Below are 24,142 nucleotides of genomic sequence, written 5' to 3'. Positions count from 1 at the left end.
ATTAAATACAGAGACACCTACATATCCCCCTCCTACACCCCCTACATATCACAAAAATTACTTAGCAAATGAATACAAAACGAAATAAAACAAAATTTAAAATCTCAAAATTCCTAAAAAATACATACAAGAGTTTACAGCTGACAACTTGAACAGGAGCTTTTTCTTATTCTGCAGTTTACCCTTCTCCACCTGTCAACAGTTTAGCTAAAGGTAACATTGTTATCCATCCCTCTTCCAGGGCCAGAGTTGCCCTGCGGGGTAGACGGCCCTCACACGGTGGCTCCAATTGGAGCCTGTAGCTGACAAAATGAGCAGCGGGGAGGCAGGGTCCACATTAGCCATCATTTTTATGATATTTAAAAACAACACAGCTCTCTCCAGCAGCGAAACAACTTCCTGCATGCGCCTGGACTCTCGACCAATCTCTCGCTCTCCATTCGCACCATACAATCGACACTATTGTAACATTTATTGTTGTGTTTTTGACGTGAACGATTTATATGTAAAACACGATTCATGATATGACAAAAACCATGATACAAAAGCCTCCCTGAAACGGATTGATACCCAAAAAACAAAATATTCCGAAAATAAGGGTTAGAGTTTCAAAACCGTTACATTATATATTGGAAAACTAATGTCAGATTGCAAAATGCGCTTTGTGTCACTTTGTATTGCAATATTTCAAGACAGGCGGTTTGGTGGAACAGTGGGTAGCATGGCTGCCTCACAGCTCGGGGACCAGAGTTCAACTCCAACTTGCTCCAGCCTTCCTGTGTGAAGCATGCCTCCACGAGCCTGCGAGGGTTCTCTCCGGCTTCCCCACACTTTCCGAAAAACATGCATGCCGGGTGTATTTGACATACTGAATCATCCTTCAGTGTGATTGGGTGCATGAATGGCTGTTAGTCTCTGTGTTCCCTGCAATTGGTTGACAACCAGTTCAGGGTGTCCCCCACCTACTGCCCAAAGTCAGCTGGGATAGGCACCAGCAAGCCTGCGATCCTTGTGAGGATAAGCTGCTCTAAAAATGGATGGATATCTGAAATAGTAAAAGTTGAGAGGAATGACAAAGGGGATATTTCAAATGTTTTAAGGCAAAACTGTATTAGATTGCCATAGTTACATAGTATTTTGACCAAGTAAATTGTAAAAGATATGGTTATCTGTTTCAAACATAAGAGAAAAAAGGTAAAAAGTCAGAAAACTCATTGCAGTACTCAACATTTGAAAGCGGTACAATTTCTACTTCAGTACACTAACGAACCAAGTATTTCTTAACGTTCCAGTCCCCATCGTCTCCCAGCAGCCAAATAACTTTGGGAACAGCAAATATTCATATACGACTTTAGACCAATTTGTGTATTTATGTTAAAAATTGAACGAGGGAACGCGTAGTGGTGACGTTTATTTGTTGAAAAAAATGTCGCGCGATGTGATGACGTAGTCCTGCGCGACGGAGTGGAAAGTCAGGATTCGACGCTCACTTGTAGGTAAGTACATTTGGGAGTCGTGCAAGAATGATGTATTCGGTCAATAGACCTGTGACAGACATTCAACATGCACGTTTGCACATTACCTAATTATTGCATGGATGACTTTTGTCGGACCAATGCTAGGATGGCCAGCTAGCCGTGGCTCGCTAAAGTTGAGCTGTTAGCCGAAGGATCCACTTGTTGAATCATCACTAAGATTGTGCAGCATCTTAACAAGCTCCGTGAACAAATGTTATTGCGAATAAATATCGGATCTCGTTCGAATTAGACCTCACCAAACAACTAAACATTGCGCCGCTTTAGCTTTATAGTTGACCATCACACACGACCGTGGTCAAATTTTTCCAATTTTTACATGCTTCACAACAAGAAAAATATCCTAAATGTCGGTCTTGTATTTTGAAACCTAATGGCTTTTTCACTCTCCCAATATACACTGACACATATTTTTAATGTCATTCTTTTTGTATAGGTACGCACAGGTGTACAGACTGTAACAGAGGTCGTTCCGTGTTAGAGTTGACACGTCTTAAATTGATTCAATGACCAGTGCGCGTATTACATGATAAGTTGATAACAGTGTTCAAGAGGAAGCAAGTAGCAACAGTCCCGAGACCAGTCTTTGTTTCCATCGTATTTGCACACATTTCTGCAGAAACATGCACCTGTTGGTCTTTGGAGGCTAATGGGGAAATCTCGAAACAGTGATGGAGTACAACAGGATAAGATCGATCATACATTGTCAGTATAAAGCCTCGAGGTCATACAGAAGTCAGGGTGACTTGGTATGTTATTATATATAGATATGAGGATATTCTCAGCATACCATGATTTTATGAGGATATTATCAGCATACCATGATTTGGTTTCCATGGAAAATGAACAATGTTTTGCAAAGGTTAACTACAATTGACTTTTGCCAAACGTGTTTCCCTTTGGCAGATTTAAAGCTGTCCGCTGGCAATGGGGGATGTAAAGACCCCAGACTTTGATGATTTGCTAGCAGCGTTTGATATTCCTGACATTGATGCTATCCAGTCAAGTCCAGAAGAGGATGAGGTGTCAAACCATGAAAGTAAAAACTCACCCCACCCGGGCACCCATGACTCACACACCGACCCCCCTGCTGTCAGTGTCATAGTGATGAACACTGGGCGACCCTGTGATGATGATGGTGGTAAAAAAGATATTCCTACAAGCACTCTTTTGGACCCTCATATCAAGATAAATGACACTGCTGCCCAGATTCCCATTGGCTTTAATGGATCTACTTCTGGTGACCAGCAAGGATCCGATGCTGCACCGGGTAAACAGCTTTCCCCCCTGAAGTTAAATGATGACAACGAAGAGGAAGCGATGGAGGTCGGATCCGTCAAGAACATGATTGAAGATGTGATCGGTTTGAAGCCCCAGCCGCTTCTGCCGTCCTCACAATTATCTGTTCCTTCCTCTCCCCAGTCTGGGCTACCTCAGAATGAGGAAGCACACCCCCACCAACAAGCACCTTCTTCCCCTCTATCACACAACGGGGTTGATTTAAAAAATAACACCTCTCATTTGGACGAGGACGACTCGGAACCAGATCTGGGAAGCCCGCTGGTGATCCACGAAAGCCCCGAATTCGTCATGCCGTCGCCTCCGAAATTGAAACCCAGCGTCCGACATCAACCTGAGCTCTGCGTTTCCCCTGACGCCACCTCATGCTCTCTTCCAAATTCCTCTAACGACGCATCTCCTGAAACGTTGACTGAGAAGGAAGAGAAGCCCGACTCCCTCACCACTCCACAGTTGCCTGCTAGTCCTCAGAAGTGTCACCTGGCGCCGGTGCAAGAAGAGAAATACCCAGAGCATGTGATTGATGAGAGGGACTCGCCTGAGAGTCCACCGCCCAGTGAGACGGGGCTCCCGGTTCCCAATAAAAGCCCAGAGTTAGAGAAACTCAAAGCGCGTATGGACAATGAGCCAAGCCAGGAGGACAAACCTCAAGACAGCGTAAAGTCTGCCGGAGATGGTCAAAGTATAAATGATCAGGAATCTTCTGAAACGTTTTCTGCTAAAACAAGTCAATCAGAGCTATTCCCTCTGAAAGTTAAAATCAAAGTGCCTGCAGGGAGTTTAGCTAAGACGACACTGAAAAGAGGTCCAAGAGCTAAAGGTGCAGATGTTCCCAAATCCTCACCAAAGGCTCACAGTCCAAGACCTAAGAAAGTAGGTTCTCAGCAGTCTCATGCAGGGCTTCCAGAAATGAAAGTCAAAGAAAAACGTTCAGTGGCCATCAAGCGCAAGTCCTCCTCGGCGGTTGTCAGCATCGCCAAAACCACACCGCTTCCTTCTATGACCGCCGCAATGACTGCAACCGGTGGTGTCAACCTGCGCTGCCTGGGTCAGAAGACTCTGCAGAGTTCACCTCAGGGGAGCAGCCGACCCGCCTCCATCGTCAACAGCGGCGGCGCCATCATATCCAAAAGCCAGACCAACCTGGTCGAAAGTTTCAACAAGATTCTCACTAATAAGAACCTGCTGCCCAGCTATAAACCTGACCTCAGCTGCCCACCTCCTGCTGAGTGGGGCCTTCCTCTGCCTGCGCAGGTAACTCCTGACTGCGTGTTTTCAAAAAAGTTTGATTCAAAACAAAAGAAGGAATCACGATTAACTCATTCTCGGCCATTCGACGGCTATTAATGTCAATGTTTCATATTTTCTGGACCGCTATTGGGTGAGTTCAGTCAAATTTTTAAATTTAAAATTAGATTTTTTTTTTTTTCATTCAAGTCCTTTTTTTTAATGGGAGTTGTCTTATTTTGATCTGTTAAATGTTCATTTTTTTCTTATATTTGTACCTACCCGTATTTGTTTGCGTGTTTGAGTGACTACCACTGATCATGAAAAACAATTAAAACCGGATATAAGTGACTCTGAGAATAGTGTTTTCGTATGGGTCCAGCGAAAAGAAAATGTTTGGTCAAAACTGAACATGAGAAACACTTGGCTGGAAACCAAAACTCAGAAAAAGCGACCAAATAACTTTGGGAACCGGGTGTATTGGAAGAAGCAGCGTCCTGCGCAGGTCTGGAAATGATTTGTGAAAGTGAAATCAAACGGCATACTATGTTTCTGAATATTATTCTTATTTCGACTTTTCACGTGAGGACAAATTTTTAATGTAGTTTTTGTAGGGTAACATAAGATTTCGATATAACAATGAAGCGTAATCGATTCTTGCGTCATTAATCATAGGTTGTATATGATTTTTTTTTTATGCCAACACAACATGTTGTTTTGGATGTTTTTGTTTCAGTTCTAACAGCAAACAGAAAATGCAAGTTTTTGCTGAGAAAATTTGGTGCATCCCTATTTATATAACAAGCATTGCTCTCACTTTAACACATACATTGTGTACATAGGTTTAGGCATATGTAAGCTTATCAACAAAGCTGTATATAGTCACCACTGGTTGGCAGACATACAGCGTGCTCATAAGTTTACGTACCCGTCAGGCAGTGGTTCTCAATACGTGAAATTTTAACACGATTTCTGTATGTATTAGCAAATCTAATATCATTCTTTTTTAATGGCATGACAGGAACGGCATCTTTTCCTTTTCAAATTAAGAGCGAATTAATTGCAACATGAAGTTATGTTTAAGCACAGCTAAAGTTGTTGTTTTTTTTTTTTTTTTGTTTTCAGTTCAGTTTAACTTAAGCAACCTTGGTTGACAGGTGGCCCATTTCAATCCTGTAATAAATAAACATGTCCTGACCTAACATGAATCCTAGTCCTGATGTCCCAATATGCCCCTGTCTGTGTTACAGGGTTTCCGCTGTTTGGAGTGTGGCGACGCCTTCGCCCTGGAGCAGAGTCTAGCCCGCCATTACGACCGGCGTTCGCTGCGCATCGAGGTGACGTGCAACCACTGTGCCAAGCGGCTGGCCTTCTTCAACAAGTGCAGCCTGCTTTTACATGCCCGCGAGCACAAGGAGCGAGGCCTGATCATGCAGTGCTCGCATCTGGTCATGAAACCTGTGCCCTTGGAGCAAATGATAAGCCAGACTGAAATCAATGGTCAGTAGCCAGCATTTCTGCACTGTTTGTTATCTGAACATGTTTGCGTTATGATTCTGCACTGGGACCTCGGAATTGAATGGCCCTTAGACACAACAAATCAGTCAAAAATATCCAAAACAACTGTTAGTAGGCTGTTTGAGACCACTTTATTTTCAGAGCGCTACCAGTGCAAGCACTCATACCTTCAATTGATACATAGTATCGATATCTCTAGTACTTTTGATGTATTTATGATAAATATCATGTAAAACATTGCCAAAAGTAATGTGATGGTTGATGTCAAACTGATCCAGTATGGCATCAACCAAGGGACACAGGAATGTATATTCAGTCCTGTCCCATCCCAGACCTTTGTTGAAAAAAAAAAAAAAATCCTGTCCCATCCTGCGGGATTCCTGAAAAAATATCAGCCTCTACAAAGTCGAACTTATGTGTGTAAAGGGATATTTTAATTAGCCATTTTCAGCCATAAAAAGTTCATCTTTTGCCAATTGACGACGTAATTATTTTTAATGCACCAAAAATACTTTTAAAAAGAACATTTTCAACTTGCTGTCAACCGAAAATAACATCATACAACTCAGGACAAGTGGCAAAATGTACTTTTAAAGGTATTAATTGTACATGAAAAATAATGATGTTATTATATTAATTACTGACAATGTAATAGCTTTTTACTGCTGAACAAGGCTAAGTAAAATTTCGCCTGAAATACTAGGGTGGTATTAGGGGCCTCCATGACTACCCGATGTCTTAAAATAAGACTGGTATAAGCCTGATACCAGTGCCTGGCATAGATAATCACACATTCTTAGTTTCATGTTGGCGAGAGGTCAACCTGAGAAACGATGAATTCACGTACCATGATATTCCATAGGAATAACTGATTGCACAATTAAGTTTGTTGAACAAGATTCTGGAAAGGGTTCATTTTGAGTTGAGGGGTTCTTTTGCTGTCGTCATCTGTTTTAGGACAGTCCAACCTTCTGGCCAAAGCGCAGCCACATCAATCATCCCCTAACAAGAAATCGTACATAGTGAATCACTTTGATAATAACTGTCCAGAATGTCAGACTCAGTTCAGCAGCAAAAAGGAAGTGATCCAACATTTCCAAGAAATCAAACAACCTGAAAGCACAGTGAGTCATTTCTGCACATTTGGTTTCCTATTGAAATGTACACGGAAGCTTCTGACTTGTTTACTTTTTTTTTTTTTTCTTCAGCAATGCACAAATTGCTCTCCTCCGATGCTGCTGCCCAACGCCTGCAGCGCAGCGGCTCATCAGCGTATCCATCAAGGTAGTCCGCCGTGCGTCTGCCCCGAGTGTGGCGGCACGGCCAAGCAGGAAGTCTTTCAATCTCATCTGAATCATACTTGTTTGCACTTTTCCCGGCGCATCGGTTATAGGTATGGTATCAGCCCACACTGGCTGTTCGATTGGTCTATTAATTAGTGCTGTTAAGAGGTTAATTAGTTCACATCTGAAATGAATTTTTTTTTTTTTCAATGTATAGAAATTGTTTTATTGTGGCTGAGCAAAAGATTGATATGCACCAGCCAGAAACTGGCTTCATTCGTTTAGCTGGGTATAGCTGGGTGCTTGGCATTTGTGTGATAAGGTAAACTTAACTCTTTCAGTGCCACGGATGAGAATTCTTGTCCTTTAAACTAGTAATAATAATAATTTTAAAAAAAAGTATTTTTTATGGAGGGTAGCTGACATCCTTGAGTACTGCTTACCTAATATAAGCCAATTGAGTACTGTCGTGATAATTGTGACCATTGGATGGCAGTGTTTCCACAATTATAACACAAAAATTACCTAAATGCAATTCAAAGTAAGGAATGGATATCAATCTTTCATATGATACCGCCCATATTTACATAGACATAGCAGCACACAATATTCTGTCGGCCTTGAAAGACAAGTGAAAATGCTAAATATACTGGCCTTCTAGTAGTTTCCTTTTCCGATGACGCTTGGCACTAAAAGAGTAAAGCTGCTTCCGTGGTAAGCAATCTCTTTCTTACAAAGAATGCATATCACTTTACCTTAAGGTGCTGTCACAGCGGGTTTTTTTTTAAGTTATATTGACCTTTTATCTGACAACTCATATGCCCTCCCACCCATAGCAGGAGCCTATCAGGTTAAGCTATACAGAATGACAGCCAATCAGTGCCCATTTTAGGGTGTGATTGATCTTTTGGTTTCCAATCCTAACAACTAAAAAGCCAAAAGCATAAAAATGGCATTATTGCTATTATAAGCATCACGCTTTGACATCACTGTGACTGTAATTGATTGATCACAATCTGTTACTTTGGCACCCATACGTTTTATACATTAAACATAAGTGAAAAAAATGCAGATAATACATGCCCCTCAGTCAGATTCAGATTGAGCGTTTTTATTTTTGTCTTTACAGATGCTCCAGTTGCCTGGTGGTGTTTGTTGGGCTGAATTCAGTGAAGGCTCACATTCAACAAGCTCACTGTGACCTTTTCCACAAGTGCCCCAACTGTCCCATGGCATTCAAATCGGCGCCCAGCGCCCAAAACCACATCAGCTCGCAGCATCCCGCGTTAGTGGAGGACCAGGCCATGTACGCCACACACGGATATCTGTTGACATACTGGCTGTCACCATGACTAACACCATGACTGCTCTTTGTCACAGGTTGATCTACAAATGCGTGATGTGTGATACGGTTTTCACACACAAATCCTTACTGCATGTCCATTTCGAGACACATTTAACCAGTCAGAAGGTTCAAGTGTATAAATGTCCGGAGTGCACCAAGATGTTTTCTCAGAGGAGTGTACTAATGGAACATTTTAAGGTATACGCCTGCTTTTTATTGGGGTAGTCCCTTGTGTCAACGTCTCCCACTTTTTAACCATATTACCTCTTTTTTATTTTTTTTATTCCGTAGAGCCACAAGTCCTCCAAACAAGAATTAGCCGTCGCTGCTTCATGCCCTCGGCCTGCCGTCAAGTTCGAAAGTTCAGACGGGGAAGACGGCGAGGAGGACGTTAAAGTCAACGCACCCGCGACCACGGGCTGGAAGTGCGTCCACTGCCACGAATGCTACAGCGGCTCGGAAGAGTTCATCAGCCATATGGCTAAGCAACATGGCAAGGTTGTAAAGAGAAGATGAGTCCAGGGTTCCAGTCAGATGACATTTTTTTTCACGCTTGTGTGCTTTTAGATCTTGAAGAACTTTCCTTGTAACAAATGTGAGAGCTCCTTCTCCTCCGCTTCCAGTCTGAGACGTCATGTTCGTGAAAAACACAAGGGTGTGAGTCGCTTACGCTGCCAGTGAGTGACGCGCTGCTTCAACACTCATATAAGCCATTGTGTGTGTCATGGCCTCCCAGGATCCGAAAAGAAAAAAAAAAAAAAACACATTTTAGCAAAGAGTACACTCAGGTTTCAAAATGAGTACTGTAGATCCTCGAAATGTTCCTTTGCGACTCTCTTGAACGCCCATTATTCCATAGATTAAACATTTTTTGTGCGGTTGTAGGTTCTGTCCGGGCAGCAAGAAAACGTATAGTAGCAGAGCCATGTTGGACAAACACATCCAACTTCAACACAACACGGACACCATGAGCCTGGAGGTAAGCGTGGTCTCTGCTAACAAAATGTATTTCTTTGCTGTTGTTTGAATGTCAGAAATGTTGAAATTGAAAATAATGTCTGTGATTGTGGGAGGGTTGTAGAACACGCTTGTGGTCAGCTTTTCCAGCCCAAATAAGGTAAATGAATGATTTAATGCAGAATTTAATTCAACGGAAATAATGATAAGCACTGGGCACAAATATCTTAAAACATTTGAATCTGAAGAAAGAGGTATAAAACATTGTGCTGATTTTTTTTCAAAATCACACAAGGGACTGATGTGATTGTTGGTGACGTAAATTGAAAACATTTAGAACTACCACAGACTTTGACAATGACAGCGCCATTGCGCCACCTGGTGCTGTGGCTGTGCAATTACCGTAATCCCTCAAATATAAGACGCACCCTTAATTTTGGGGTCCAATTCTTTTTACTCTGTTACCGTGTATAAGATGCACCAACATGTCGGCAACCATGTAAAAACTAGAGCATCACAGATTAAACGTCATCTTTTAAACTTTTTATATTTTCTTGTGTTCATATCCGTCAGTTAAATGTTTGTTGTAAGCGTTTTTCACATTTCCCACATTTTCAGCAGTCAGCAAACACCTCACCGGTGTAAAGTCGAATGTGCTCCAAGCTGTTGTTTTTCCTTTTCCTCACGATGCGGTTTGAGTTCATTTTACCTTAAATACCCGAAGTTGAGCCGCATCCATGTTTCACTAAGTTTATGATTGTGCGTATATGCCTAAAGACCGCAATTAATAAACGAGTCAAATGGATTACCTATCCATGTTCTCTAACCAGTGCACTCTTAATTGAATCAGTTGGAGACTACATAGTGTTTTCATATTGGTTTTAGTAAATTTGCTGCATGTGAACAGGGATGGTCTCAGACGTTGGTTCAGTCTGCCCGCTTCTTTTATTGAATATAATGCCGTAACAGCCTCAGCTAACACGATCTACTGTTAGCTTTTAGCTTCTACTACCTCGTGCAATTACGGCAATTATTGTAAGTAAGCAAAGTAACAAAACGGCCGATATAAAAATGCACAAATGTGCATCAAAATTAGGTTTATGTGTCTGACGGATCAATTTTTCTAAAATGGTGTCAAAAAAAAAAATAGTTACGCTTTAATGGCCTTCATTTTGGGGAAAAAAGTTTGTCTTATACTTGGGGAATTACAGTACTTTCCCCATTGCAAAAGCAAAGTCTGTTTCCCAGGGTCATACGGGTGCGCCCCGCTATTTGAGAAGGACAAAGACGTTCCAAAATTTAGGTTGGCATTTTGTTAAATTATACCAATTTTGAATGACGTAGCCTGGTGGCCAAGTGTCCATCAAAACTGTGCAAAGGCAGCTAGTTTTCAAGTAGTTGCGCCTTATTTCGCATATATTTCTAACGTCCAACTGTATCTTCTTAGCAGGGGGGCACGGATGAGGCCGACAGCTCCTCGGAACACGACGGTGCTTCGCAGACTCGCCGTAGACACCGAGCGGGCGCCAAGACAGAGCACGACGAAGACTGCGCTCCTATAAAAAAATCGAAATCGTCCTCCACGCCTGCCCCCTCTTGCCCCCTGGAGTCCGGGTTCCGCTGCGCCCCCTGCGGCTTTACCACAGCAGAGCAGGCCACTTTCCAGGCGCACATCAGCCAGCATCGAGTGGCGGAGGGTAGCGGGCAGCAGTGCTCTCAGTGCGGCGCCTGCTTCACGTCCGCCAAGTCGCTGGCACGCCACCTTTTTATCACCCACAAGGTCCGAGATGCCTGCCCCGACCAACGTGAAAGCCAGACGCGCTCTCCCGTCGACAGCAAGAAGCCCGACGAGAATTCTCTCAGCTGTCCCGCATCGCCGTCCTCGCAAACGGAAGATGACGACGCGCTGAACTGCAAAGTGTGCGGCAAACACTTTGACAAGGCCGCCGATCTCAACACGCACTTCAGAACTCACGGCATGGCTTTTATCAATGCGAGAAACACGGGAAAGCCCACCTAGCATGTGAGTAGATTTTCACAACGTGCCTTATGAGTATATTGACAATATTGGAACGTGAAACCTCCTTTTTGAAAATCTGATGGCTTAACAATTTTGCTAAGGTGACTTACAGTAAATGTCACAAGAAGAGGCGGGCTTACAGTGCAGATCATCATCCATTGTGAAATTCACAAATCTGAAAATCTTACAGATAGGAGGTTTTATCTTTGTCACTGGCAAGCAATTTAACCAGGTATTGCACAAATAGTTGTGTAGTTGCACAAAAAAGCCTTAAATTTCCACCTGTGATATTCAGGATGTCATGCAGTGGAACCTCCAACATCAATTGCAATCTGTTACATGATAGTTTTTTTTTCTTTCCAAACACTTGGCTGAAGAGGGGTCGAACATGCATGGTACTAAACAAATTATGTATTAAGGTAATCGAGTACTAAAATATTTATTTTCAGTACCAAGTACTAAAGTGATTTTTTTTAGGTACCTTCACCTAAGTCATCAACTATATTATGGTCAGTAATTGATTACTTTATGTACTAAAGTACCAAAATGATTATTTAAGAGAAATACTAAAATATTTGGTCACCTTAGGTAACTAAGTACTGTAAGTGATTATATTAGGTTTCTATACTAAAGTACTTATGTAAATAATAATTTTAGGGTTAGTAATAGATTACTTTACAAATCTACCAAAAGTAATCGATTACTGGAGGTACTAAAGTAATCAGTTACTTTAGCGCTTAATTCATTTAGCACCAGCTAATCTCAGAATTTTTCGCCAAACACAACAGAAAAAGGGGAAAAAAAAAACAAAAATCAGTACCTGGACTCATTGAAAAAAAAAAGCATAAGTCTTTGGGATTGAATGAGTTAATTAGGCACTACATTTTAACTCTTTATTGGCAGACAAAAAATACACAATAAAAGCCAACAAAAAAGCAAAAAAAAAAAAATCAGATGCTCACTACTTAAGGCTCACATTTGGTGATTTCAATTCCGGTTTCCAAATTTAGATTAAACTCAGACCTTTGGCGTGTTCAAATTTAGGCGTTCTAAGTGCTGCAGAAATCAAATTGAAATGCAGTGAGAGGCACATGCCCAGACACTAAACCACCATTCACAAGAAGTAATGAAGATTTTTTCTCATGAGACCTGCTTATGGTTATACACCAAAGAGAATTCAATTTACTTGTTTTAACCCAAATCCACAAATGTATGTGCAATCATTGTAAACTAGGAAATTTGGAGCTACTGCGTTACTTTTATCCTGCACACACACAAATCCACTCAGGAAATCTCACAAAACACTGAATGCGTTGAAAGACTTTCATCCAAATCGTGCTGCGATTTATGACAATGATGACTATTACTGGAATAATGAACGTGCCCTTTTCTGTGACACCTGAATGCGTGCTTGTTACACGCTTTCTTTGTAGATGGCTCGTCTTCATCTAAAAGTTCCACTTACATGTACAAATACTTTGTTTTGCATACTTGATGAGTGACAAAACACCTAACTTGTTCTATGCCAGGCAGTACACTGTATTTACAGCGGATCCTTCAAAGTTCATCTCAATCTGTCTGTCGCCATCTTGAAAGATTGCAAGCCATATTTTTGCTGTCGTTTACCGCCATGAACGACTATTGCAACAATTTTGGGCCTTTTATACAACTATAGACATCAAAGATCCATTTTAACCAGATTGTGAGCGATATTTTAGCGAACCCGTTCAACCAGCATTGTCGGCCATTTTAATCATGTTGACCGTGAATGAGTGATGGATTAACTTCTGAACTCATTCACTGCCATTGACAGCTATAGACGTCAAAGATCCTATTTTACTGATAACTTATTGGCTTTTATGTACTGTATTAACCTTACATTATCTTTAATTAACTTCACAGTAGACCTTATTCACATACTCTTAAACATGCGGCGCATGTGTGGCGCATGTGTGCCTCGGAAGTCACTCTCTTTGAAAATCACATGAACCTGTTATCCACCTAAAAAAAAAATAAAAAAGCCAACTTTTTTAAATCTACATGCCATTTTTTTCCCTGTGAATCTAGTTGCATTGTACTGAGCAGCTAAAAATGACACATCACTAAAGACCTAAAGGAAAAAATACTAATTGTAATCTGGAGGTTCCACTGGAAGTTCTTAAGTAAATGCCGCTGTTGAAAGTGAAACAGAAAGATTCACCCAAAAAAGATCCTCTTGCCACGTTCTCAAGTTCACTGTATTTTTTTTTCAACTTTTTTGAGCCAAGAAGAATTTTATTAAAGACAAACAAGCACAGCACACCACCTGAAGAAAATGTTAAAAAAAAAAAAGTACATTACACTTATTCCCAAATGTCATTTTCATCACTTTCACTGCATATGGCTGGCATAAATAGAGAAACAAAGATTTTATAGTCAATAATTATTTAGTTGGATACTTGTTTGGGAATCACTGCACTCGTATGATCTTCATGCTTCTTTTAATTTACTGTACAGTAGTACTGCTTTGAACAGTCAAATATCACTTGTGTTCTGTCTCGTAAACTACGGTGGCCGATGCCAGCAAACGCTGCAAACACAAATGAGGCAAACAGAAAATACAACTGCTAACAAAATAAATAAAATAATTTCTAGTGACATAATATGAGAAGGACATTCAGAAAAAAAAAATGAAAGGGGAGACCTTTCTTCTTGTTTTTTCTCGCTGTTTTTTGCTCTTTTTGTTAACGTCCATGTCATTTTTGTGATTACGTCTTTGTTATGCATTTGCTTTATTTTTGCGTCCATTTTTTGTGCACTTGTTTTGTTGTCTTTTTTTAATGCTTGCAGTTGTATTTTTGCTCGCCTCGTTTCTGTGTTTGTAGCGTCTTGCCAGTTGCATTGGCTTTGCTGCCCTCGTCCTCCGTAGTAAACCACTACTATCTCAAAGCCTTGAAAAATGATAACGTGACTTGTGAATTCCATTTCAAACCTTTGCTCTGGAGTGTCGTTGGTTTAAAATAGCTGCGTGTATATACGTGTCTTTCTTACAGCAGAAGAGATTTCAGGTGATGGTATTCAGTCACATGGCGGCCATCACAGCGCTTATTTTTGTATATTTGTGTGAAACCCTTTCCATGCGCTCTTACTGTTAGCGTAGCGAGCTGCGTGCCTTTGTGATCAATCAGTCTCAGGTGAGCAATCAACGCTTTAGCAACGTTTTGATCGACATGCGCAAATATTTGAATAAACATGTGGCACACTATCACGTTTGTTATTTTTATGTCAACAAGCAAAATTTAAGTTAGCCTTTCTATTAGTTCTGCAAAGAAACAACACATGTTCCCATTGTTGACTGGAGTAACATTTGTACCTAGGTCAAATTGAGTTTTTTTTTTTTTTTTAATATATTGCAGTACTGTGTAATATTGCTGCATACTGCAGTATGCTAGCTGCTCTCCAGTGGTTTGCGCGTGGATCTAGGCGGGTCTTCACAGCATCACGAAACCAACGATGAGGACCAGAAGCGGCTTCACAAATCCTGGCACCCCCTCAATGCTCAATGAAGGAGCACCTGGATGAGAGGAAAATCAGAGTTCATTTCTACGATTGCTAAACAGTTGGAGCTATCTCCAGAAAATAACACTAGCATTTTGGCTTATCTACTAGGATGTTTATCAAAATGCAAACCAAAAAGACTTAGTATTTAGGATACAGGCAATATCTGAACATTTTTAATTACTGTTTACCTCCGTTAAAAGGTTTGGGGGGTCACTAAATGGAAATATTTTTTTAAGAATCATAAAATTGATGTATACTAGTGACACTCATTTTGGTAGTAGTACCACAAATGTTATGTAGGCTCCCTCTAGTGGTACACAAAAGAATTACTAAATTGTGGCAGTTTCAATTTTTTTTCATTCAAAACAGTATTTTAACTACATTTAACTTTTAATGTCACTATTAGGGTAAAAAAAAAACAAAAAAACTATTGTGGGTCGAAAAAGGATCAAGCCAAGCCAACATTCATCTTTCTGTATTGTTTTGCTTAAAACGCCCTAAAAAACAACCTAAAAATGGTTTATGTACAGGACAACCACACAATGGAACATTTTGTGTTTTTTTTTTTTTTTTTTTTTTTTACTGTTATTGAAATCAATAAATTGTTTTGTGACATGCTTCAGTAACTCCCAAGTTTTGTGCTAATTTTTAGGTGCACTTTGTATTATTTTTTTAATTGCAGGTCCGTATTAGCTCTTGCATTTGTTCACACCTGATCTGTCGGGAAGTGCTTGAACCTCGACACCGGACCCGATCTCGGCCCGCTTCAGGGCGGACAATTGAGTGCCTGTGAGACCGGCTCGCTGACTTTCAGTTATCATGGCGCCGTTGTCGGGGCCAAAAGCCTCCAGCTGCGCAGCAGAGAGCGCCTGAAGAACGGAGGGCAAGAAAAACTAGTCGGCATTTTTTTCAGTGCATAGAGTGAAACATGGCCACTCACTCACCGCTATGTTAGCCGGAGGAATTTGCGGGATGCTGCTCTCTTGAAAAAACGAGAAGACTGATGGGTCCAAAGAAGCCATCTCGTTTTCACTCAAGCCAACTGAAAACACAAGAGGAAATGTCCAAATTCTAATGCACAGCATAGATTACATAGTATTGAAAATAACAAAAATGGTCCGAAAAACAACCTGTCTCTTAAAATTGAATTCAAAACAGAATTTGCAATGATAATTCACGGCGACTCACCAATCAGGTTGCCCATTTCCGCCACTGATGCTTCCGTCCAGTTCCAGACAGGTCCGAAAGCTGACAGGGCCAGACTTTTAAAATGCCGAGCGACTTCGAGTGAACAGCGAATGTCGTTGATGGAGCCCACAGCATCCCTGTGCGACATATTCACAATATCTTACTTTTACACATATAAAAAACATAAAATGTAGAAATCATAAGTAAAATTATATTAACAAAATTATATCACCAAAAAATAACCAAAGAAATGATTGCAAACGTTTTTATCAGTTAACCTGTATAACTCATCTGGGGGAAAATGTGATTGCATAAATGTGCACACCCCCTCAATACGTTGCAATGGGGCTGTGAACCAATCGATTCAATCTGTTACAATTCAACAGAATTCACAGTTCAATCAGTGTGAATATACAAGATGAGAAACTAACGTGTTTAAAAAGTGGCGCAGTTGCGTAAACATTGGCCTTCATCACCCTTCGCACCGCATAAAGTGTGACTGATGCCTCAAACCTGAAAGCCTGCACGTTGAGTTCTGCAATCTCGCTGGCGTTGAGGCCGCAGATGAATTGGTTGAGCTCCGCCATGTGGAAAGCTTGCAGCTGCCGAGCCGTCAGCTTGGAACTTCTGGAGATACTTTTCCACACCGCTTGCAACTGTTGACTCAACGCATTCATATAGTTATTCTCCCTCTACATTCATTTGCGGGAAACAAATTTGACCTCACTGGGTGGAAAATTATTAAATGCTGTACCAATTAAACGCTTTTCCACTAGATGGCAGAAAATCCCCTAAAAGCTATAATGAACTAACTGAATTTGTCATTTTCAAATGTAGAAATGAAGAGATAACATACATAGCAAATCAAATATTATACCAGTTAATGTACATTTCACTGTGTAAATTGTTCCACCTCATATTTCAGTAAACTCAAAAAGAAACACACAAAATGTCTACCTTGTATTTACTAAAATGACAAAATCTTTAAAAAAAAAATCAAAACGTGGCAAAAGAAATCTGTCTCATCAAGCCTGAATTTCTGCTTCACCTGAGAATCGTTCCAACCACAATAAGCGATGACCTCTAGCATTTCCATGGAGAAGGCCAGCTCCTCCAGGTCAGAAACGGATAAACCCTGCGCGATGCACCCCAACCTTGCCACAATGCTCTCGTTCATCTTCGACACCATGCCCAGAACCTGGACGCAAACCATAATAAGCATCAAAACTAAAAATGCGCAGCTGAAGAGAACCTCAAAGTACTTTTCTCATTAAGCCACTGGTTCTCAACCTTTTTTCAATGATGAAACCCCTTTGAAATATTTTTTCAGCAGAGTACAATTTAACACCAGCAATTTTGAATGAAAACAATGAAGCTTTGAAGTGTAATTATATATATATATATATATATATATATATATATATATATATATATATATATATATATATATATATATATATATATATATATATATATATATATATATATATATATATAACGTGAGAGAGAGAGAGAGAATATATATATATATATATATATATATATATATATATATATATATATATATATATATATATATATATATATATATATATATATATATATATATATATATATATATATATATATATAATCAATTACAATTGTGTAAACGGTGATTACACAGTAAAACTTTAATCCTTTTCTTCTTTTTCCAGTTAGTTTGCTCTTAATTTGAAAAGAGAGCTGTCCTGGTCTCAAATTATCTCAAATCTCAAATTAAAACGCTTTACAGTTTTGCTACAGATACTTTAGAAAAGTAAATTACTTTACTAATTACTTGCTTTAAAAAGTAACAGATTACATATTACTCTAATAATCAATGTTTCACAGCTACTAACTGCAATCTTTTTTACTTTTATTTTAATTTAAAAAAAAGAAATCTCAGGATTTCACTTGCTACTTGTTTTTATTTTAAAAGAAAATGAAAGTTTTTCTCTGCTTAGCCTAACAGAAATACATTTTTAATCATTCCTAAAAGTGATATTTTTTTATCGATACTTTGTTTGGATTCTCTCAGCCCTAGCAGAAACCCTGATACGATTTCACATATCACTTAGGTAGCCTCATACCCCTTTGGGAACTGACATTTGCCAAGAATGTTTAAATTTACTTCAATGAGAGAGTTAGGAAAATACCCCATCTTTCTTGAGTGTGTGTATAATAAGGACAGGTGCTGTGGAAAACGAATGGAATACATAAGTACCTCAGTTGCCTTCTCAGTGAGCACAGCCAACTGGTCTTCCGAGTAGTCGGGGACACTGCCAAGCGTTTCCAAGGTATCCAAGAAGGTATCTGCTGACATCTTCTCCAGCTGTGTGGCTAACCAGAAGACATTGTCCTTTCCCAAGTCTTGTATCAAATCCACGGTAGGCACGCGACTACCGAAGCTGTTCCTGTTCATGCCAGCTTCAATGTTCATGCTACCATTCACCGGAACTTCCTCAATAGTTGACGTGATGAGGTCAAAGAGTTTCCTCCTCAGCGCTTTGGATACGTGAGACAGTCGTGGTCTCAGGAAATATAAGATGTCAATCATCCAAGGCTTGCAGAGGGCGCACGGCAAAATTGTGATGATTATTGTTGAGTGAATCACGTTTCTGCATTAAATATGACTATTGTCCATACCTTAGGAGGCAGATTAGATAGTGCGCTCTCATCCAAATCCATGAACGCGCCCAGTGATTCCATAATTTCCTCGGACCACTGCGATGGGTCCCTGCAGTAAATAGAACAATAATCATAGAATATATATATAAAAAAAAAGACAGATGGGAAGCATGTACAATATGTGTCCACAAGGGAAGTATGGAGCACCCAAATATGCTTGTGATGAGCCGCATGAGTGCCGGCCTGTTGCGCAGAGGAATGTGCTGACAAAAGGACATGGCCTCCAGGCTGATGTTGAGGATGCGGGGTGCCAGGAGGCTCAACGTGGCCACTTCAAGCTCACATAAGAGTGGGCCGAGTCTGAAAACGTCCTCGACGGTCAGTGCTGACACATTTTTCTCCTGTCAACATATTTGGTACAACGGAAAAGATGGCATCTTCTTTATGCGCTCAGTGTCAGATTTAGGGTCATGTTTAAATGTTTACGCTTTTGTAAGTCATGTATAGCTTGAACACAATAGCCACAATAATGAACATGTTTGATGAGAAACTAAAATTCTGCCGATTACGTCGGTAGTTGGCCTATTCATACATGTGATGAATTTCACAATAAATGGCTGGTCTTGTGTGCGCATGCGTACTTTTGTCAGGCAAAGCAGCGCTCTTTGGGTCAGAGCGAGTCGAGACGGACTTGGAAGAGGCAAGGATGTGAGGTTGGCTGCTTCCGTCTTCTTGAGTAAAACGTTGCAAACAGAGTCGGGCAAATCCATCAGCTCCGAAGGTCTGCGAAAGCAACGCGGCGAACTCTTATGTCGAGTGCTATTTATTTACGTGTGCCCTTACCTCAGGTGAATCACTAGAACTGTTGGCATAGAGTTGAAGTCGTCCTCTGTGATGTTTTTGAAATAATCCCGTTGGCCTTTCTGCAACGCCGCAAAGTATCTGCGGGCTGCACATCCAATCTGAACGTGCAGATGTTCATATACTGTTAAGTGTTTTTTTGAGATACAAAACAATCAATTTACACGTTTTTAAAAATGTGAACAGTCGTTTTTTGTGCTATGTAGTGTAGTTACACACATACGGCACCAGGTGGTGCAGTGGCGTCTCATTGTCAAAGTGTGCAGGAGTTCAACAATATATAGTTTTAAAATAAACGTCAAATTAATGATTAGTGTTATTTAGAAAAAAAAACACCACCATGTTTTATACATTTTCCTTTGGTTTAAAAAATTAAGAAAGTGGTGTTAATGTTCCAGATCAATTTACATTTTATTATAATTTATTCGTTTAACAGTTGCATTCTTTGCTATTTATTTTTTAGTGGATGAGTTATTAGCATTGTGTGAGTATACCTGCCATTTCGAGAGCCACCATGGTGTCTCTTCTATAGCTTGGACCATTTCCTTTATGTTTACATCACGAACCTTGGCAATCATCTCACAGGTAACACCCTGGAGGATGGAATGCAGATTCCTCCTGTTGTAAACACAGTCACACGCAACTGTAGTTGTGCCGCGATTCAAAGGTTGCACCCCTTGGGGGTTGCTTTTAAAATTCAGGTTCAGATAGACTTTGTTATTGATAGACAGTTGTGTATACCAGAATGAACCGTTGTGGTGAAACAGTTAACACAAAATTAAATATGAACAGAGTACTGTACAATATTGTACAAACATGTAGAAAGAGGTCAGGTAATGACATCATAGCTTACCTGTTTTCTGGGTTTGTCCATGTGATGTAAGCAAGCTTAGCGGTGATTGGTTGTGAGCACATGTGATTTTAATTTCAGATGTCATCCATTTGATTTTGATGTTTGTCGGAAGCTAACCCTGTTAGCTAGTGCTATTATATATATTAAAAAAAAATCAATGTAGCTCTGCTTATCTTTTGGGTTTGTCTGTGATTGTGACACTTGAAAGCGGCTCTGAATCTTCACCTACCAAGCTGAACAAGTCACGGGTGCAAATTGTTTGATCATAATTGCAATATTTGTGGGGACATAGAACATTAAAAAACATGATTTCCATGTAATAACCCTTCTGAAATCTACTAGTACTAAGCCAGTTTTTTGTTGTTTTTGCAGTTACATATTCCTTTACTTTCAACGGTAATTTGATCATTCTTGGGAAAATATTTCAGTAAGCACTTACCAAAGGTGACTCTTATTTTCCATATAAAACTTTTTTGCAAGAAAAGCAGCCTATGAAGAAAAAACAATAGAAGAACAATGACATTTAGCTGCACCCTTTTGCTATCTTCGCATGAGCAGCACTACTGACAAATATAGAGATTTTTTTGTTGAATATTCTTGTGACTACCTGTGATCTCTTCAGGCTTTTGCGTCCTACTATCTCCGGGGAACTGATGTTGGCATCATCCAGGTCTTGTAAAGACATGCCGCGCAGCAAGGAACCAGGCAGGAGGTGGACCAGCTCAGAAATGGGCCTCTTTTTCTGCAGCTACAGTGACACATGTAATGCGTTAGCAGCACCAGTGGTCCTATGTTCGATACTCACCCCTTTTAACATGGCCCTGATCTGACTCCTTCTCAACCTCTTGGTGATGTTTGTCAGAACTTCTGTGTCATTCGCGAACTCCAGGACGCTTGCGTGTTCCAGCATACAGCTTGGAACGCCTTCGATGACCGGAGTCAGGAGTAGTAATTCTGTTCCAGAAACCTCCTTGCACTTCAGAAACATTTAGAATAAACAATATTTATATTGTAAATGACATTTGTATATTGATAATGGATAGGTGACAAAGTTCCTCACCATCTTCTCGCCCAGAATTTTTCGCACTACTGTGTGTAGTTGGGACTTCATCCAGCATACATTGGGTCCAAGCTTTCTGAGCAGCTCTTTGAGATCAGTGTTAGAGATATTCGCAAGCTGCTGGTCAGACAAAAAGGAAAAACCGATGCCCAGTGTGCTCAGAACTTTATAGTCAGTCCAGTTTGATCTCATCACTTGTAGAAGCTGCCTCTTGATCTGAGGAGGAAAGAGGATTAAAACGCCGTTTGATAGTTTTGTCGCGGCTGCGTGAGACCTTTTTGATGTTTCGATTGTCGCAGAATTCAAACTGGGTGGGGAATTTCCAACTGAATACAGAAGTTGAAGACGGAGCTTCATCACAGTAAGAAACCAAGGAGCCCAACCTGAGGTTAAAAATAGTTAATAATCTTAAAACCGCACAAAAATAATATACTGTAGTATTCCTGAAAATAAGGGAACCTTATGTACCAATCGGTTCCCTCTGTTTACTATTTGTACCCTCAGTTTAATGAATTAATTAATTAATGAATTAATGAATGAATTAATTAATGAATTCGTTCCTCAGTTTATTAACTGGTTCCCTCAGTTAACTAATATGTTACCTGGATTTACTACTCTGTTGCCTCAATTTTTTCATCTGTTTCCTCGATTTACAGAACCTTTACCCTCAGTTTAGTCATTGTACCCTCAATTAAACAAATATCTATTTTCAGTAGCAAACATTCACTGATCTGTCGAGGTAAATTCAGGTTTTATGTTATACAGCATTAATACAGTCTTTGGGTGTGCACTTGATAGTGCCATAAACTGCCGCAAGAGGACGTCAAATCCTTGCCTAGCAGCTAACCTTCCATTTTGTAAAACGCCTATTTTAAGAGACACCTTAATATTTATTACATTGGGTTATTAACAGTGGCAAAGTTATTTTCACAATTCAAAGTTGAATCTGTTCAAATGTAAACTGTAAACAAAAAAAAACACTGTTTAGGACAAATTATGAATTATATTACTGTAACATTGTATGTATAAATAAAATTTCCCTCCATAATTCTACAACTTGCACCATTACTAACATTAATACGCAAATTCACGCTGGTTTTGGGGGTGAAAAATGGTGTTACACAGGAATACTCACATGTCTGCCTTTTCAGCAAATTGATGCGCTTCTCTGAAGCACTCTTGAAATTTTTGGAATAACTTCCTCCCCAAACTGGGTCTCATCCTAGTCACCATCATCATAGATTTTAACTTGGCCGAGTGGAACATGTCACACATCTGTATAAATGTGAGGATAAATTATTGAGTACATTATTTCCCTACTGTGTTAACATCCTCACCTCGTCTTGAAAGAAATCGCCACTGTAATTTGACCCATGTGATACGTTGGACGACATGTTTTTTATCTCTAGGTTCACCCATTTCATATCAGCAGTACAACCCGTCATCGATACTGCAATGCAAATCAACAGGGAAAATACACCAATGCAACATTAGGTACACAACCTGTATAAATGCTGTTTACTTTCTAACAATACTGTTTATTCAATAAAGACGTATAGTAAGGGGTTTATTTTTAATTTCATGTAGCTGGACAGTGCAGTTTAACACGATGTAAAAAAAAAAAAAGGTTTTATAATATTAATGAGTGTCAGTCAAAGAACAACCTTACTACCAACATCATTATCTTCAGTGGATATTCATCAGTCATTACTGGGTTTTTTTTTTTTTTTTTTACATAAATTTGTCCGACATTTTTTGTGTGGAGTTTGGTCACATCCAATTTCGTCTGACATCTTCTAGTGACTTAGTTCGGTATTATAAGTGTTGCCGTTTACCTGGGACTAATCCCAATCTCTTCATTTTAATGTTCAATGCTACTTCACCAAATTAACATATCACACCAATTGTACACATTTGTATCCCAGCATCGTCACAAAATTTGACACCTGATCACACGTGCTTATTGATTTATTATGATAATGTTTCCACCATTCCATGTCATTTTTTCCATCCACAAAAACATAAAAAGGATCAGCTGTTTCTTTCATATTTAAAAAGAAAATTTACTATTATAATTAGTTGATTTTTTCGTCTAGTAAACTATGATTGACACTGACTGTCAAAACTGAACATTCACATTTTCTAAAAGCCTAATTTTTCACACAACCCTTGTATTGAATCTGTTATATTTGGCTAACCTTGTGAATATATATTAAATGATAACCATGCTTACTGATGATGACTGTGAAGATGACCAAGAATGCTTCTCCCTTAGCAACCATGTTGACAACACCTGATGAACACACCTGACACAAAATGCATTAATGTTTAATAATGGATCACAACACTTTTTAGCTCATTGAGTGACGTTTCCTAGTTGGCCCAATGTGATATTCTATTGCTTCCTCCTGTGAGAACTTACCTAGTTACCACCGTTGTTAGTTTGCCTCTCGGGAGGTAGCATGGACTTTGGAAAATAACATGGTAACGAAAACACTTTTGTCATGTTTACTTTGTACAATTGAAATCTTATTTATATTTTTATAGGGGATAAAGTTACTTTCCTGAATTTAGCATCGGTCCATTTAAAGTACAAATAATGGCGGCACTGCCAAATGTATTGATTGAAATCATCAAAAATAATTGATTTCATTGATGTACTTACATATGTGTCTCCTCGCCAAAATATTGTCAACTTGTCGTGTGGTGAATCCTTCCGCCTTTGTCTGTTTAAGGGGCGTTACCTCTAGGAGCAGCAGGTGCATGTCATCCAAACAATACTGTGTGTGTGTGTGTGTGTGTGTGTG

General features: G+C 39.8%; 2 protein-coding genes across 2 annotated transcripts; one reads left to right on the top strand and one right to left on the bottom strand.

The window, feature by feature from the left end:
• Positions 1-1,465: 1,465 nt before the first annotated feature.
• LOC148425305 (zinc finger protein 687a-like) lies at positions 1,466-14,428 on the top strand. Its single transcript, XM_088411442.1, has 11 exons — positions 1,466-1,496; positions 2,442-4,088; positions 5,312-5,561; positions 6,537-6,703; positions 6,788-6,972; positions 7,992-8,168; positions 8,243-8,405; positions 8,499-8,705; positions 8,775-8,884; positions 9,093-9,186; positions 10,612-14,428. Exons 2-11 carry the CDS (start codon positions 2,463-2,465, stop codon positions 11,182-11,184), a joined length of 3,552 nt encoding a protein of 1,183 aa, XP_088267568.1. The 5' UTR covers positions 1,466-1,496; positions 2,442-2,462; the 3' UTR covers positions 11,185-14,428.
• LOC148425304 (otoancorin-like) lies at positions 13,902-24,048 on the bottom strand. Its single transcript, XM_088411443.1, has 21 exons — positions 24,001-24,048; positions 23,569-23,641; positions 22,673-22,785; positions 22,471-22,610; positions 21,610-21,718; positions 21,336-21,551; positions 21,081-21,251; positions 20,883-21,023; positions 20,715-20,764; positions 19,917-20,040; positions 19,405-19,523; positions 19,203-19,344; positions 18,769-18,962; positions 18,580-18,670; positions 18,158-18,496; positions 16,961-17,110; positions 16,426-16,568; positions 15,913-16,049; positions 15,669-15,766; positions 15,437-15,593; positions 13,902-14,737 (listed from the first exon to the last, which is right to left on the bottom strand). The coding sequence occupies exons 2-21, from the start codon at positions 23,615-23,617 to the stop codon at positions 14,655-14,657; spliced, it is 2,766 nt and encodes a 921-aa protein (XP_088267569.1). The 5' UTR covers positions 23,618-23,641; positions 24,001-24,048; the 3' UTR covers positions 13,902-14,654.
• Between the last annotated feature and the right edge of the window lie 94 nt (positions 24,049-24,142).

Source organism: Hippichthys cyanospilos, chromosome 3, assembly GCF_059441005.1.
Source record: "Hippichthys cyanospilos isolate Australia breed blue-spotted pipefish chromosome 3, RoL_Hcya_1.0, whole genome shotgun sequence".
NCBI classification, from domain to species: Eukaryota; Metazoa; Chordata; class Actinopteri; order Syngnathiformes; family Syngnathidae; genus Hippichthys; species Hippichthys cyanospilos.
This window is presented reverse-complemented; position numbering and strand designations above follow the sequence as displayed.